Source organism: Eublepharis macularius, chromosome 8, assembly GCF_028583425.1.
Source record: "Eublepharis macularius isolate TG4126 chromosome 8, MPM_Emac_v1.0, whole genome shotgun sequence".
Classification (NCBI taxonomy): domain Eukaryota; kingdom Metazoa; phylum Chordata; class Lepidosauria; order Squamata; family Eublepharidae; genus Eublepharis; species Eublepharis macularius.
In genome coordinates this window covers 109,089,733-109,105,705 of record NC_072797.1, presented here as the reverse complement: position 1 = coordinate 109,105,705, position 15,973 = coordinate 109,089,733, and the positions used below count along the sequence as shown (strand labels likewise).

Sequence of the window (15,973 nt, the reverse complement as noted above, 5' to 3'; positions counted from 1 at the left end):
TTCCCCTTAGTCCCCATGACTAGTAGCCACTGATTAGCCTCCATGAATTACTGCTGTCTATATTTGTGGCGGTCACTACGTCCACCAGCAGCACACCCCACTGTTTAATAATTTCCATGAAGAAGCCTTCACATAGAGGAGTCAGCCCTCAAACTCTGAGCTTTCCATACACTCCCTCCCTCTCTTGCACTGCAGAAAGAAAACAGGCCAGCTTTCCAAGGTTTGCCTTGTTCCTAGCCCAAACAGCAATTTGCAGGGCACCTTCTGGGCCCCTCCTGTTGCCGCTCGCTGCTGCTGCTGTTGTCATGGTTCCTCCTTTGCCAGCAGTTCTCACTCCCGTTGCCGCTGCTGGGCTTGGCTCAAGAACGTCTAGTAACTGGAAAGGCAGGCGGTGTGTGTGTGCTGGGGCGGCGGGGGGTGGGGGGTGGGGAGGCTTGGCGTCCAGCCGCCTGATGGCTGGGCAGGATTAAGTTTCATGGTATCCTGCGTATGTTTATCCTGCAGCTTTGCTCTTAGGGCCGTTACTTCAGAGAAAGGAAAGAAGGCAAGGGGGGGCCGCGCCAAGACAGTCTCGCCCGGCTAAGAGACACGCGCGTATCTTCTCCACCTCCTCAGGAAAGGGGGGGGGGAGCTGAACTTGAGGGGGGGGGAGGAAGGGGTCATCCGTGGAGAAGCGGCCCGACCTGGTAAGCTTCACGCGGCCGGGCTGCAAGCCCTGGGGGAGATGGGGGGGGGAGAGGCGGAGGGGAATGCAGAGGCAGAAGCGGCAGCGCCGAGGCTCCTCCCGGGACGAGCGTTCAGACCTCCGCGCTCTTTGTTCCAGCTCCTGTGAGGCGCTTTGCAGAAACCCTTTTCTCCCCTGGGACTCGGGTGCAAGGGCGGGGGGTGGGGGGGGGGGTGCGCGCGCGCTTCCCTTCATTACCCTTCCCCCAAGGCTGAGGTAGAATAATAATAACCACGAGCCTTTCCCCGCCTAGATTTCCTCTTTCAGGGTAGGAGTGTGTGTCGGGGCGGGGGATGCTCCGTACCCGGCTCTCTTGTGGGGCGCGGGGAGGGGGCTGCCGGTTGCTACGCTGGGCCTTGCGTGGGTGCGGGCGGGGGCTGACGAACTGTTGCCGGCTGGAGCTGCCTGCCTTAGGCCGCCTGTTGCTTCTTCTTGAGCTGGCCGGAGTGGCAAAGTTCCAGCCGCGGGAGATGCCTGCTGGGCCCCGGGGGCGGGGGGAGCGGAGGGGGAGTCGCGGTCCTCTCTCGTCTGCTGCAGGAGCCGGCGGGATGCTGGTCGGTTCTGCTTCGGCGCTGGCCTCGGGGCGGAGGGAGAGGGATGTCAACAAAGCCCCACCGGCTGCGGCTTTTTACTTTGGGTCGAGGCGTTCCTGCTGCTCATAGGCTTCCCCTACGAACAGCGTTCACCCGCGTGACCCTTTTGTGCCCCCAGAGCGCTCCGCTCCGCTCCGGCAAATGCCCCCGCCCCTTTGTATGACACGCAACTTTCTTTACGGGCAAGGCTGGGGCGGAGAGCAGCATCTTTCGCTTTCCTGCCACCGCTGGGAAAAAAGTTGGGAGTCTGAGAGAGGAAGAAGGAAGGGGTTGGGGGAAGGGACCGGCTTGCATGCGCAGTGGAGTGGGCAGAAGGCAACGAGGCGGATGAATAGGAGCATCTTCCCGAGGCGCAGGAGCCTGCCTGCCTGGCCCCTGTTCCCTTCTCCATGTAGCAGCTGCAGAGGCGGCGATGGAGCCAAGAACTTCACGCCTAAATCCAAAGCAGTGGAGCATTTTTGCTCTGGCGGGAGCGAGTGTGGGTCACAGATGCAGCCTCACAAGACGCTTTAGTTCTAGTTTTTCCTGTTTACAATTCTTGGGGTAAACAATAGGCAGAAAGTTAGAGCTCTCTCCCTGCCCCCCTTTAAAGATACGTTTAGGGCCATAGATAAGATTTTAATTTGCTATTACAGCAAGTTAAATCGAGGAGCTAATAATTAGTACCAGATTTAATTAGCTTGAGAAAGAATGGGGTGAAGTTGTGGTGGCAAGAATAATACCATCCTGCAAGTTGCACAAAAAAGGAAAATTAATGCAGAATAGCGAATACTCTCTGATCTCATATTGACAAGGTTCAATAAATCAACTCTTGCTTGAAACTGTAATTGAAAAGGTGGAAAAATCAAATTTTTATTATCCTTGAAACAGTCTGATAGAATATTCAAGGTGACTAAGTTGTGTTAAATTACTTTGATCTGCACTCTTAATTTTCTATCCAGAACTTCTTTTATTTACAAATCAGTAGATTATTATAGTATGTAAAATCACTGTCTTTGTAAAGAATATGTGTATAATATACATGCCTTCCACTAGGTATGGGCAAAAATATCTGCTTTATTCAGTTACAAATAGTCTATGCCAAGTATTTAAGTTTTTAAAGATAATTGCATGTCTGTGGCAAGAATAGGCTTGAATTCAACCCAGGACCAAATACATGTTAATTCACTGATTTCAGAGCACTTTACTTTGGGTTGGATTATGACTTGAGTTTAAGTGGAGTGCACAGTATATCATCAATATCTTCTCTCTTTTACAAATTCTCATTAGCAAACCTCAGTGCTGTTCCCTGGAGATGATGTCATTGGAATGTTAAACATTCACTAGGAATAGGGTGTTGCTAAGAAGTTAACATATTTAGCCATATTCTTCATGGATTCAGAATAATTTATACAGTTGCAGATAAAGGCTGAATTCTTTCCTCAACTAGTTCTGCAGAACCTGTGGGCGTTTTGTGCAAGACATTGAAAATTAGACTATGTGTGCTATTTTGTTTTAATTGTAATTTTTAATCTAGTATTTTTTTTTAAAATCCTGCATTGAGAAGTAGCTTGAGAGAAATAGCTTTGTTGTCTGTTGTAGCTAAACCTACAGTCCTGTGGCATCTTAATCAGAGAGGTAGTGGACTACTACCAACAGGAGAATGCTTCCTTCCCTTCCCCCATCCTGTTACACAAGACTTAGCAATTAATTGCTTACAATTTCATGGCACACCGTAGTTCGTTGTTATGCCAAAATCATTAGTTTGGTTTTATTCTCCTTCCGCCAAACCAGGATTAAAAATATGCTTTAGAATCCTGGGTTGGAAGGAGAAGCACAAACCATAGTTTGTGATTTAAACATAATGTCAACTATGATTTGCTGCAAAATGTAAAAAAGATTAATTTCTTAGTTAAATGTGAGGGTAGAAGGATGGGGAATAAGGAGTGCATGAATAGGGATTTCTAAGGCCTATGACAACTTTTCTTTTTGTTATCTCCCCAGTTTCATCAAATGCTGAAGTGAAACAAGGACATATTTTTCTAATACAGAAGCTTATGTTTGGCTAGGTTCCTTTTGTACCTGTTTCTCTTTAATTTCTAACAGAGTAATAAGCATTTTTATTTATTCTTCTAATTTCAGATAATGTAATAAATATGATCCCTGAACCTTGCATTGTAAATATTGACATGTTTTCTTACCACAAACTGTAAAACATTCTCTTGTCTTGAGTTAAAACAGAAATTTGCAGAAATGTCATTTCTAGCAAAGGTTTAAATTCTAGTATAGGAGACCTTTATTTTTCTTCTGGTCCTCTTTAACATCCATGCCCAACAGATTGTCAATGAATTTTTTCTATAATAATTTAGTCTGAATTATGTGTAGTAGGTTAATATCTTCTAGATAGAAGGCAATTATAAGAGGTTTACTCAGTCCAAGCTTGCAAGAAAAAAATTAAATATTTATGGGTTTGTAGCAATGTATGTTATGGTTTGTTAAATTGATTGGATTATATGAATCAGCTGCTTAAATATTTTGACATCTATTCTACTGATGTTGAATTATTCCTGTCTGATTTTAGAGCTTTTGTCAACAATGTGTTGTAAAAGTATACCCTTTATATAATTTGTATAAAATAACTTATATGCTGGCCTTTTGACTTGTCAAAAGGTTCTTGATGAGTCCAATATTAACAACTAATGATCACACATTGAAAGTGTTAGAACAGTAAGAGAGAATTATGCTATTGAGAGAAACCTAAACTGGCTGCCTAGAAGCTATGAAAATAAATTCTGAACTGTTATAAATGATTATTATTAAATGTATATAATGCTCTTCAAATATAAATGCATACTAACTACATTCAAGGGATTTGTTGGTATATATTTGGAAGCCTTGTCTTTAAAGAGTTACAAATTTAACACATCTACCGTCACTAAAAGATAAAAATTAGTTTTAAAATATGATTAAACTGTAGGTCAGGGTACATGTCCTGCATTGCTAGAGAGCAAGGAGCCACCGCTGGATACAGTTTTTGACTTCATGAGTTTTTGACTTCATGGAATATTTTCTCACATTCAAAAATTGTCAAATTCTCTGCAGAATCTGACAATTCAGTTAATTGGCGCTCTAACCAACCCACTATTCTCATAGCAAATTGGTTAACAAAGCATATTTTGAAAACAAAATAACAAATGGATCTATAATATTGTTACTGTGTTTCCTTTGATTTGTAATTACATCCGGTTTGTTGATTTCAGCTTTAGGGACCTATAGGGACCAAGTTGTAGTGCCAGGTGGAAAGTAATTAGCTGTATAATGTCAGTGTTTGTGAAAACTTACATTTGTTATCTTTCATAAAAAAAATTCATCAATGAGAAAAAGTATCCTTGGAAAAAAATTCAGTTGTGAATTGTAATATTTAGTCATTTGTGCTAACAATAATATTTCATAAGTACTACTAATATGATAAGAAACCATGTTCGTATATACTTTTCATGGAATCTTGCAACCTCTTTACAAGTCAAATATGCTCATTTGTCCCAGTCTACCTAATGAGGCTGAGGGATGTAAAGAATATTTCATTGTGTATCATCTGTACCCATAGGTGCTCAACATTGCTTTCAATAGGACGTGCATTTGAAGGTGTATCCCACCCACTTTCTGGTGCGACTAATCATGCATTAAAACATTTAGAAGTGTAACTTGAGATGGATTGGGGAAGGAACGTAAAACATGGGTGTGATGATCTTCTGAGAGCAGTTGTGTTTGGAGTATAAATGTCAGTTAACCGCTCCACATTCCAGAACATATATTTGTCTTTGTGTTAGTGTTATATTTAGTTGCTGTCCATTGCATTGGTGTTTCCAAGTAACAGAGCATTCGATGTAGTCACTGGTGAAAATTATTAATGAAAAAAAGTTAAGTTTTTCTATGATTTATAAGACCTATACAACCTTTTATGAAACTTAAATGTTCCCAACATTTTTACTATATTTTATTTACTGTTTATATAAAGTTGTTACTCTTTAATTTGACAAGTGTGTAGCTGTTACTGTGACTACTAGTACAATCCTAAACAGAGTTTTTATCTAAGTCAATGGGTTTAGAATGGTGTAACTTGTTAAAGTTTGCACTGTGACATTACAAACCTGCGGATGAAGTGGGGTAAAAATGAAGTAAAATAAATAAATAAATTTATACAAGGCAATTAAGACTGAAAAAAAGGTAGCGTGATACACTGCATGTTTGCATTGCTTTTTTGTTGCTCCTGTAAGAATACAGAAGGCACAATTGATTTGTTTTTATTTATTTATTTAAACATTTCTATAGCACCTTTCCACCCAAATAGGATCCCCAAGAAGGTAAACTGCAATACATTAAAACATTTCAACTTTAAAACATCAAAACATTAAAACAACTTTTAAAATATGTGTATATAAACTCGTTAAACAATTCAGTAAAACATATAAATGAACAAACCTAGAGAAACACAGCTGAGGGAAGGGCCAATAACAATGAAAGAATGCCAAATGAAACAAAAAAGACCTCTCCTGCAAGTGGAGGACGATGATAGAGACAGATGAATCTTCTTTTGATATAGTTATGTTTAAATTCATCTCTATTCTGTGGCAAAGTTTAATTTAAACAAAGTTTATTTACTTTGTTTACAAAGTTTATAATGTGGCAACCTGTATGTGGGTGCATGCACACATACACACATAAAAAAAATGATTGACTATTTGACCCATGAAATAAAGTTTTGTAAGAATAGAAAAAGGTTTGTTAATCATCAGGGATTTGATAGTTATGCTAAATAAAAAAATTAACTGTTGCAGTAAAACTGTAAATATTTATGTTTCTATTAAATTATATTACTGTGATCTGTGTGATCACAGATGTTTGCCATTAATGCACGTTACTATAATTTAACACTGGAACAGAAGAAGAAGAAGAATGTGCTGTTCGGTTGCAACCGACTCATGGCAACCCCATTCATGGGATGTTCCAGGCAAGAGATAAGCAGAGGTGGCGTGCCATTGCCTTCCTCTGCGTAGCAACCCCAGCCTTCCTTGGTGGTTTCCCAACCAAATACTGGTTGTAAGGTTTCTATAATTGTGGACAATTCACTGAACATTAGTGTGGTCTAGTCTTGGAACACTACGGTGTGCCTAGAGTTTAAATGAAATTAAAATTGAAACTAAAGTAACACCACTTAAGTAAAAAGTTTGGCTTTTCATGTGCTGAGTATAGAGTAGTTCCATTATTCCCTTTTGACGATACTTGCAATTACAGAAGTTGGACAGTAGGAGAAGATTTGCTATACTAGAAGTTTCTCTACACAAGACATCTTACACGGGGATGCTCAAGTGACTTACTTTCTCTGTGTTGCTTTTTTATATTCAAGTGTACTCTGTCTCCCTAGCGGTACATATGTATCCTCAGTGGGAGAACAAGTGCAAAATCTTTCACTTGTTCCTACTCGTGTAAGATATCTTATGTAGAGAGACTTTGTGAGATCTGTTCCTGACTCTTGCAGGAATAAGGGGCCATCGGCCTTCATTCCCTTTCTTGTTATCAAAGTTCGACATAATAGAACAACAACAACAAAAGGTCAGCTGCTTTTGATGTATTGATATTCTTACCTTCATTGAATATATGACGTTATTTGATTGCTGGTCAATTGATAATATTTAACCAGTCAGTTGATCTGTTTGCCAACACTAATAAATATACATAGGTATGAAAACTAAAACAACAATAGATTAAACCATAAAAGGAACCACAGACAAGCAGTATAAAACAAACATCTCTGAACCATCAGAGCAGTTTTAAATAAGATTATTCAACTAACAGTGTCATACCCTGGTGGTGCAAAGCATATAAAGGTGGACAGTGAATTCCATAGTGCTGGTGGTACCGATATGAAAGCTTTGGCCTCATCATGGTAAATGAAGGGATCTAGCCCTTACTGGCATGTAGTAAGGCACACACGAGAAGGCACAACATAGAACTTTAAAGATAGCTAGCACACTGAATTGTGTTTCAAAGATGAATGGCAGCCAGTGAAGATGATATTAGTACTGATATGCTCCACATGTTCTCATTGTCAGTTGATGACTTGCTGCATTCTGCTTTAGCTGAATATTGAATCATTTTCAAGAATTTTCCCATGTAGAGAGAGCAGTATCGTTGTGAAATTCTGGTCATTATTCTTGCCTTCTCAGGACATTATGGGGATGAATAATTCTCTGAGATAGACAGTTTTCTGCTTTTTGTGAAAAGCTCTTACTAGCTCAAAGAGGTATCAAAATTGGTAAAGTACTTCCACAAAACATAGAAAGATAAAATTTGGCACAAACAGTCTAACCGTTGCTGTGATTAATACATACACACACACATGTAAATAAATAAAAAGGGCTATCACCTTTGTCTCAAAAATCTTTCTAATATAGGGACAGGGAGCCTCTAGGCTTGTGGCCAGATCTGGCTTCTGCCATTCCCTCTGGTCCCTTGAAACTCTTTCATGACATCTCATTAATTTAGTCTCACACTGTGTTTGGTCTGGTCCTAGACTCATCACTGTGGGTGGTGTTGTCTTTTGCAGAGCTGTGTATGCTTTGTGCCAATGCCCCTCTTCCCCCCACATCCCCTGGTCTTTGATTCTGTGACCCAAGTTTAGCCATTTTGCATATATTTGGTAATCTTGCCTCTGCTAGAAATGGAGCTGGAAGAGGAGTTAGGCAGTGCCTGAAAGTTCCACCTGTGACCTTTCAGAGACCATCGCTGTTCTTCGGGTTTTGTGATTTCAACAGATAGTACTTGATTAGATGCCAGATTCAAATTGTGTACGGTGTGATCACAGATTTTTGACATGAATGCATCCCTAACCATGTGGGCTCCAGAGGATTCCCTGGGGATTTGTAGGCAGGAAACCTCAATTACAATCCCATTTCAGCATCCTTCTCTCGAGTGTTTCTATGCCTAGGTATCAAGCATACTATTTCCAAGGGAAGAGTGTTTGTGCATGTGAGAAAGGGAAGATCAGTACACCTGTGTATAAGACAGTTTGTGTGTCTATCGAAAAGAAACTCTGTGATTCTTTTCACCTCTGTAAACAGTATACAAATTCATTATATGTGTCTTTTGGAGTAGATGCTATAACATAGGCAATGTACCATTTGTATACAAAAAGTTTCGTCACTTCTGTTGTCCTAGAAGGTTGCTTCCTGTTATATCCAAGTGACCCAATAAATGTATGGGCCTGGATATTAATGCGAATTCCAGCAAGCTTTTGGTAACATCATCACTGTAATAGTGACTACAAGGAAAGGCCACTTCCTGCACTTTCTATCTTTGGCATTGCATGTTTGATAATCTGAGAGTATAAGCATGAGTGTTGCCAAGGTAGTTATCTAAAATAGTCCTGTGAAAGTTAAACATCCCAGTATCTGGTAATGAAGCATACTGAAGCTTCTGGTTAGACACAAAAGAATATTCATAGTTGTTACAGAACTCTGTTCTGGTTTTGACAAAAAAGCTGGAATGGTATACAACCTTTGGGGTGGGGGGCGGGTTCTCCCCACCATTGCACCTTAATGTATCTGGTTAATTTATTTCATTATTGTTTATTGTATGTTGATTTTAGAATTGTTGTTTTCTTGTTTTTATCGATTTTAACTTGTTCACCACCCAGAGCCCCTGAGGATGGGCGATTTATAAATTGAAATATAATAATAATAATAATAATAGTAATAATAGGTAACAGAATTGCAAAATCTAGGGTTTTATTATCAGAGGTCCCTCATCAGATTTTGAGAAGAGGCTCTTATACAAAATCTTGACCAGAAAATTTGGGTGCTCAACTAAAAGCAACTACCTCAGTTCAGTTACATCTACACCACTTCTTTTCTGAGTCCTTGATAACCTTTTACTTTTTTCCTCAGTTGTCTTCCTATAGTGCTTTTCCCATTATGCTTTTGCTCCCTGTTGATGGCCTAATGTTTAGTAAAGGAAAAATTAGCCATTGTTACGTCTTTCTCTTCCAGCACAATGCTTTCCATGCGGTACCAGAGCAATCTCTCAAAATGTAGTATTACAGTGACATTGCGCTGTCATGAAAACAGCACAAGTGTCTGGGATCAGGTTGTACATTAGTTTGGTATAGTTTACCTTTTTTCTATGTAAATAATGCATTTCTGCCAAGTGCATGAAGTGCAACTGAAATAGATTCTGCTAGAACTGTCAACCTTGAATGCACCTTTGACACAGTGATCAGTGGTTTTCAGTTCCTGTTTTTAGAGTTTAATTCTTAACATCTTTCCCCCCCTCTTTCCTTTATTCTTGAAAGACCTTGTATTGACAGCCATTGGGTGAAGTGGAAATTGAGCAAGTGAAAGCTATGTTGGAAACAATAGGTAAGACTTTATTCTAAAATACATATTTTCATACGTGAAGTCAATTTAATTTTAATTTAGGGGGCATTTTGGGCTGCAACAAGAGGGAAAGGCAAAGAAGTTTCACTTTGTTGACGGGAATTCTTCTGTTAGTGAAGATTTTTAATGGAACCCAAACCAGTGTTTCTTGTGCTCCACTGTCTATGGACTAATTTTTACTTGTATGAACTTAGTTCTTGTCTTATGGTGGCTTCACTTCTATCCCTGTTTTCACTGTAAGAAACATGGACCTTGCTGTCCAATGTACATTAATTACAAGTTTGGGGGAACAACAAAATCTGGACTATGTGAGCTATGGGAGGCGATAGGATATGGTTCTTTGCAAGATCAGGAATGAACCTGGAACCTAGAATCAGATCCTTGTAACCTCTGTCTTAAAAGGGCAGGGGAGATAGTAGTTGATACTCAGTATCCTAGCTTTCTAGGCAGTATTGAGGATTGCAGTTCTTGCCAAGGAATTGGTTGGAAATAGGCAACCAAACAATGCATCTGATGATGTCAAGTCAGTTTTATTGGAACAAGTTAAGATCTAGAGTAGATACAAAAGCAATGGAGTGGGAAAAATAGGAGCAGAATGTGGGAGTAGGCCGAAAGATAAAGTGTAGTATGGGATTGAAAGCCAAAGGGCCAGAGCAGAAGTTGTGTGTGTCCTTTAGAGCTGTGTATATTTGTATAGTAAATCTCTGACTCTTGGATCAAAGAATATGATGGAGAGAAAGTTCAAGTAACTGCAGCATATTAGAACAGGGCATTAAGTAAAATGTATGTTCTTACAGATACTCACAGGGCCCTCCAGGCAGTAGAGCGCCTACAAGCGAAACTACGGGAACGAGGTGATACAGCAAATGAAGAAAAATTGAGTTTACTGAAATCAGTGCTGCAAAGTCCTTTGTTCAATCAAATCCTGAACCTTCAGGCTTCACTTCCACAGCCAAGAGATCAGGTAGGACAGCAGCATCTTCAAGGGCAAATGAAATACTGTTAAGACTTGTAATCTCTTATCTGATAACTCTCTGTGTTTCCTTAACAGACAAAGATGATGCTAAACAGCAAAAACAAATTGCTCAGTATGAAAGCAACATTCCAGCATTTCCATTGAATTAAGTAAATCTTGCTAAAGGGTATATATACAGATCTCTGTCTAGGGGTTAACTTTCAAGTGGGGAAAATGGTGTGGCAGAAGGTCTAAGTCCCTTCTTTTTGTGTATCACAATCCTGAACTGAATTGGTCCCCCATAAATGTGGAAAATACAGATCTCCCAGAACATGTTTATGATCCAACTTGAGGAACGTACCCAGGAAAAATTAAGGCCTTCTGTAGGCTATTGTATCTAAAGCAGAAGGAAAATGAAAAAGACAAGCAAACCAATTTGTATTTTGCTTTATTTTGGGGAATCTTAGACCATGGCTTGGGGTCTGAACTATGGACCTTGTTGAACTAGCATGCTTGCACTTCTTGGTGGTGGAAATGCAAAAATGTCCTACCAGTTTTGCCCATTACTCCACTGCCATTTGTTTCTTTGCAGTGGCAAAAGCTCTTGCCCTTACTAGTCCAAGGAGAGTGGAGAGACCTTTGTCATGTCAGACTGCCTCATAGAGTGATGCAGCCAGTTTAGCCACACTTTTCACTTTATCTCCTTTTGTTGAGAAGATGATCCAAGAAGATGTTTATAATGTTGGTCCAGAGGATGTACACATATCAGAAGTTCAGTGTGATCAAGTATCAGAAGTACCAAATGTTCAGTGGTTTTGCATGCACTTCACCTTATTTGTATTGGATGACAGTCACCAGTTCATTATGTGAGCTGCTTTCACAAGTCAGAAATAAAACTGTTAAGAAGACACTTGTGTTGAAATTGTGATGGGAAATATTTTCCATTTGTTAAGTTTTTGACTACAACCCCCCCCCCCCGTTGTTCAGTTCTGCCTGTATGTATCATGTGAAACACTCCTGAAAGAACATACCATTTCCAGTGGAGGTGTGGCTCCAGTCATTACCTGGAATTTGCTGAAAACTGAATGGAATTTAGTTGATGTAAGAAGTAGGATAGTATGTTTTAGCAAGTGTGAATTACTAAGATGCCGGGCTTTCTCAATCAATCAAATGAAGCACAAACAAATAAATGTGTGTGTGCATATATGGTATAGGGCATGTTTTAACACGTAAAAATATACATATATATTGGTCAATGGCCATCATCAGACATGCACATGTAGTTAAATCTGGTCCATTGATTTAATACATACTTGGCATAACAGAATTATTTTTACTATACATCCATGCCCATTAACTACCTTTTCAAGGAATGTAAATATTAAAAGCTCTCTTTTTTGCTTTTTGGAGGATGGGTGGTGTTATAGACTATGACATTTTCTCATATCAGCTGAAGACAGGATTGTTTTATTCTGAGTTCCTATTTTCACTATCTCAGTTTACTTTTTAATGCTATCTACTTTGTGTTCTATTTTATATTTATGTTGGGATTAAAGAATTTCTTTCATAGATAATGGAGTTCCGTTGCCTAAGTCCTAAGGGTTGGAAAACCCAAAGCTTTTGTTTTAGTGGATTGAATTTTATTTTGAAAAAGCCCTTCACTTTCTCGTTCATGCCTTGCATGTTTTATTACCTTTTCTGAGGTGCCTATTGATAGGTGTCTTGTAAGCTTTTTCATTAAAATTAATGAGATTTGTTGCTTATGTTGAGAGTTTTAAATGCCTTAGAAGAAAAATCTCAACAGCTAGAACTGAAGCTGAATTGAATCAATGTTCTCTTTCTGAGTGAGAAAGTGGTACCCTGCTTTCAGTGTTCATTTGCATGTTAGTATACTAAAAGCAAGCACATATTTTTCCTCTGAGCATTGCCATTATTTATTGGATGTTTGTTTTCTAACTGATGCCACAGCAAAAGCCCGTTGTTTGAAGATAAGGGAGCAAAAAAATGAATGCTCTTGTGAACTTCTAAAGTCTTAATTTGATTTTTTTTATATAATTTAAAATGTTTAAATACTTAAGCAGTAATCACTCAGTGCTGGCAGTCCACCCTTCCCGCTATCAGTATTTTTTTTCTCTTTCCGCCATAGGAAAAGCTCAAAGCTGTGCTAATGAGAAAAATCCCTTTCCTTGGCCAGGCAACATTCTTCACATTTTTTTCTTGCAAGTTTGAAGATAGATTTTTACAGGATGGAAAAGTACTAGCTATAATGCAAAGGCCTCACCAGCTTTCTTATGTATCCCTTTTGACTCCTGTTTTTATTTCCTTAATTATTTCTGTTAACTATTTTATTCTTTTGAAGTGTCTGCATTCAGAATTTCATTGAGATTTAAACACTATTGCTTTTCCTTGATTTGTAGCCAGTGCACAATTTATTGTGAGAAAAGTCTTGGGTTCATCTCTTTTTCCTTTTGTGAAAATAAAAATATGAAGACTGTTGAATTTGAAAACGACACTCTAGCCAGCTGGTTTTGTTGGGAGACAGTTCAGAAACTACTCTGAATTGTAGAATTGTGCATGTTACCTTTTTAACAGAAGTGCCCCCATGGGCCCACTTCAACATGACACAGCACATCTCTACAAAGGGCAAAATGTGAATATAAGAAACTATACAGATGATGACCATTCCCAAAGAGTTTATAGTCTAATTTTGATGCTTTCTTCCCACCCACCCACAGGTGGATCATCCTTCTTCCACAAGGAGATCTGCCTCTAGCTTTATGAGTTATGGGTTGGATCCATCAATGAGAAATCAATCCAAGCACAGTTTTCAGAAACTAGTGGGAAAATATTTTAAGCCTGTTGCTGATCTAAGGGTTACCATTCTTCTTCAAAAGAAGTTCAAAGGGAGAATCCAATGTGAAGCTGCTGAATTAGGATTCATCAAGAGGTTCAACATTATCTTTCCCCAAGGTTTGAACAAGTACTTGGGTTTCCTTGTTCACTTCAGATGCTAATAGCTTTAGCATGACCCACCCTTTGCAGGTGTTAATTAGTTCAGCTATACTTTGATGAAGTCTTACTACTGCTTTAACTAGGTCTGTTTTAACATTTTGCACTACATTTTTCTTTATTAGATCTTATTTTATGTTAGTTGTACTCCAAAAACAGTTGGATGTTTTTATGATCCTGCTCTGAATAGACTGATTCTTCTTTCTTTGGTTATTGTGGCAAAGTGGCCTCTCTTTGTAACATATTCTCACTACTGTCTTTGTGTTGCTTGTAACTTTAAGTAGAAATATATCTGCCTAATGGATGTTCTTGATGAAATGAGCTCTAACTCACAAAATCTTATGCTGGAATACATTTTGTTACGTTTTAAGGTGCTGCTAGAGTTCTGTTCAATTTCAGAGCACTCATAATTTAGGGTATGCACCGAAAAATATTTGAGTTTTCCGCTTCGAGTATACCCAAAGCAGGAAAAAGCTTTAGAAAAACCTGAAATCCAAAGCGGCATGCTGCTTCGGATTCGGGTTTCTAAGTTGCTTTGGTATGCTCCGTAAAGATTTGGACCATACTGAAGTGATGGGGGAGGGGGAGGCCCACCCCACTCTTAAACTCCCACCCTTAAACCCCATCCCCCACCCCCATCCTCCACCCCACTTACCTGGCTAGGCGGAAGGCTGGAGCCACAGCCGCACTGGCCAGCTGGCCGGCGGAGAAGGCCTTTGCTGCCACTGCGGCTTGCCACTGTGGCCACATGGGCGGAAGGCTTTCCCCACCACCGGCGCAGCCGACGCAGTCAGCTGGCCAGCAGAGAGGGCCTTCCCACCACCACTGCCACGCAGCCGTGCTTGGCGCAGCCAGCTGGCTGGCAGAAAGGGCTGCTGCCACCAGATGCCAGTGGGAAGGCAGGAGGGTCTCCTCCTTCAGCACGATGCCAGTTAAGTGGGCGGTGGGAGGGGTAAGGGTGGGGAATAGGAAAGTTTAAAGGGCCCTTTCCTGCCGCTTGCCAGCGGCAGTGCCCTTTAAACTTCAGCTGGAAATTCCCCCTCCCTGCTAGCTGAAGTTTAAAGGGCCCTGCCACTTGTGAAAGGGCCCCTTAATCTTAACCCCTGAGACCCCAAAGCTTCCTGAAGCATTACGAATGTTTTTAGAAGCTTTGATTCGGAAATACCAAAGCTTTCCAAATAGGGCCTGATTCGGGTATTTTACCCGAATTGGATACCTGAAGTGCACACCCCTACTCATAATAGAGCCTCCTTAGGAGCTGCTGAAAATGCCTCCGTGTGGAGGTGTCTCTACACGGTCGCTGAGGCTTGAGAGAGCTGATCGTATAGAACATCTTCAGTGCTTCTTCAGTGCTGAAGCCACTCAGAACTGATTCCACTTTTTATTTGGTGGTTTAGACACAGTTGCTTCTACGGCAGCTACTTGCAGTCATAGTAGTAGGAAAGGAGATGCATGGAGGAGACATTTGCATCTTTGTGCTGTTTTTAAACACAACCAGGAATGTGAAGACTTTTAAAAATAAGCACTGATGCTGATTTCTGTTGCCTAAAATGCTGATGCATCACAAATGCAACTGAAGTAGACTTTTTAAAATTAGGTATCATTTCAAACCACCAACTGAAAGTAGCATTTGATTGCAATGTAAATTTAACTGTACTACCCAATGTACACTTTTATCTTACATTGTGGCATCAGATAATTTTTTCATTTCCTGCCAAATTATGCCAATATCACAGATGTTATATACAGTAAAGGGAAAAGCAATTGTGATAAATTAGCATAAAGCCATTTATAAAACAAACCAATATTCTCTTTATACAGCACGTACATAATCACATTCCTATAAAGCTACCTTGTGATACTGTTATGGTGGCTTTATTGGTGTAAAACAGAACAGTTTATATGCAGTGAAAAAAAAGACTCCTTATAACTGCAGAAAGTATCTATCGTTTGTGGCAAACTACTTTGGATGTGTCGTATCAAAGTGAAAAACACGAGGTCCCAGTTATGAGAACTATCATTGAAGACTTCTGTTATTCACTCATTATTTTTCTTAGAAAGACTCAGCACCAAAAGAGACTTGCCTAAAATCATAGATCTCCATTAATCTTTAAAAGGCAGACAGGTGTGCATGGCCCAAAAAGCCAGGGGAGGGTTTTTTATAAAAAAATCTCTTGGAAGTGCTAATAATGCAAGGCTGGGTAAACCCAATGCCAAAGTTGAAGGGTGGAACCGACTCTGTCGTCTCTATGTGGCCCAAATCCGAACTGGATCTGCA

At 40.0% G+C, this 15,973-nt stretch overlaps 1 protein-coding gene across 1 annotated transcript in view; it reads left to right on the top strand.

The window, feature by feature from the left end:
• Nucleotides 1–798: 798 nt before the first annotated feature.
• The window catches only part of MPDZ (multiple PDZ domain crumbs cell polarity complex component), a 128,631-nt gene continuing 113,456 nt past the window's right edge, over nt 799–15,973 (top strand). The window contains exons 1-3 of the mRNA XM_054987026.1: nt 799–828; nt 9,647–9,713; nt 10,529–10,695. Coding sequence (XP_054843001.1) covers nt 9,698–9,713; nt 10,529–10,695 — 183 coding nt within the window. The 5' untranslated portion in view covers nt 799–828; nt 9,647–9,697. The remainder of the gene's footprint in view (nt 829–9,646; nt 9,714–10,528; nt 10,696–15,973) is intronic.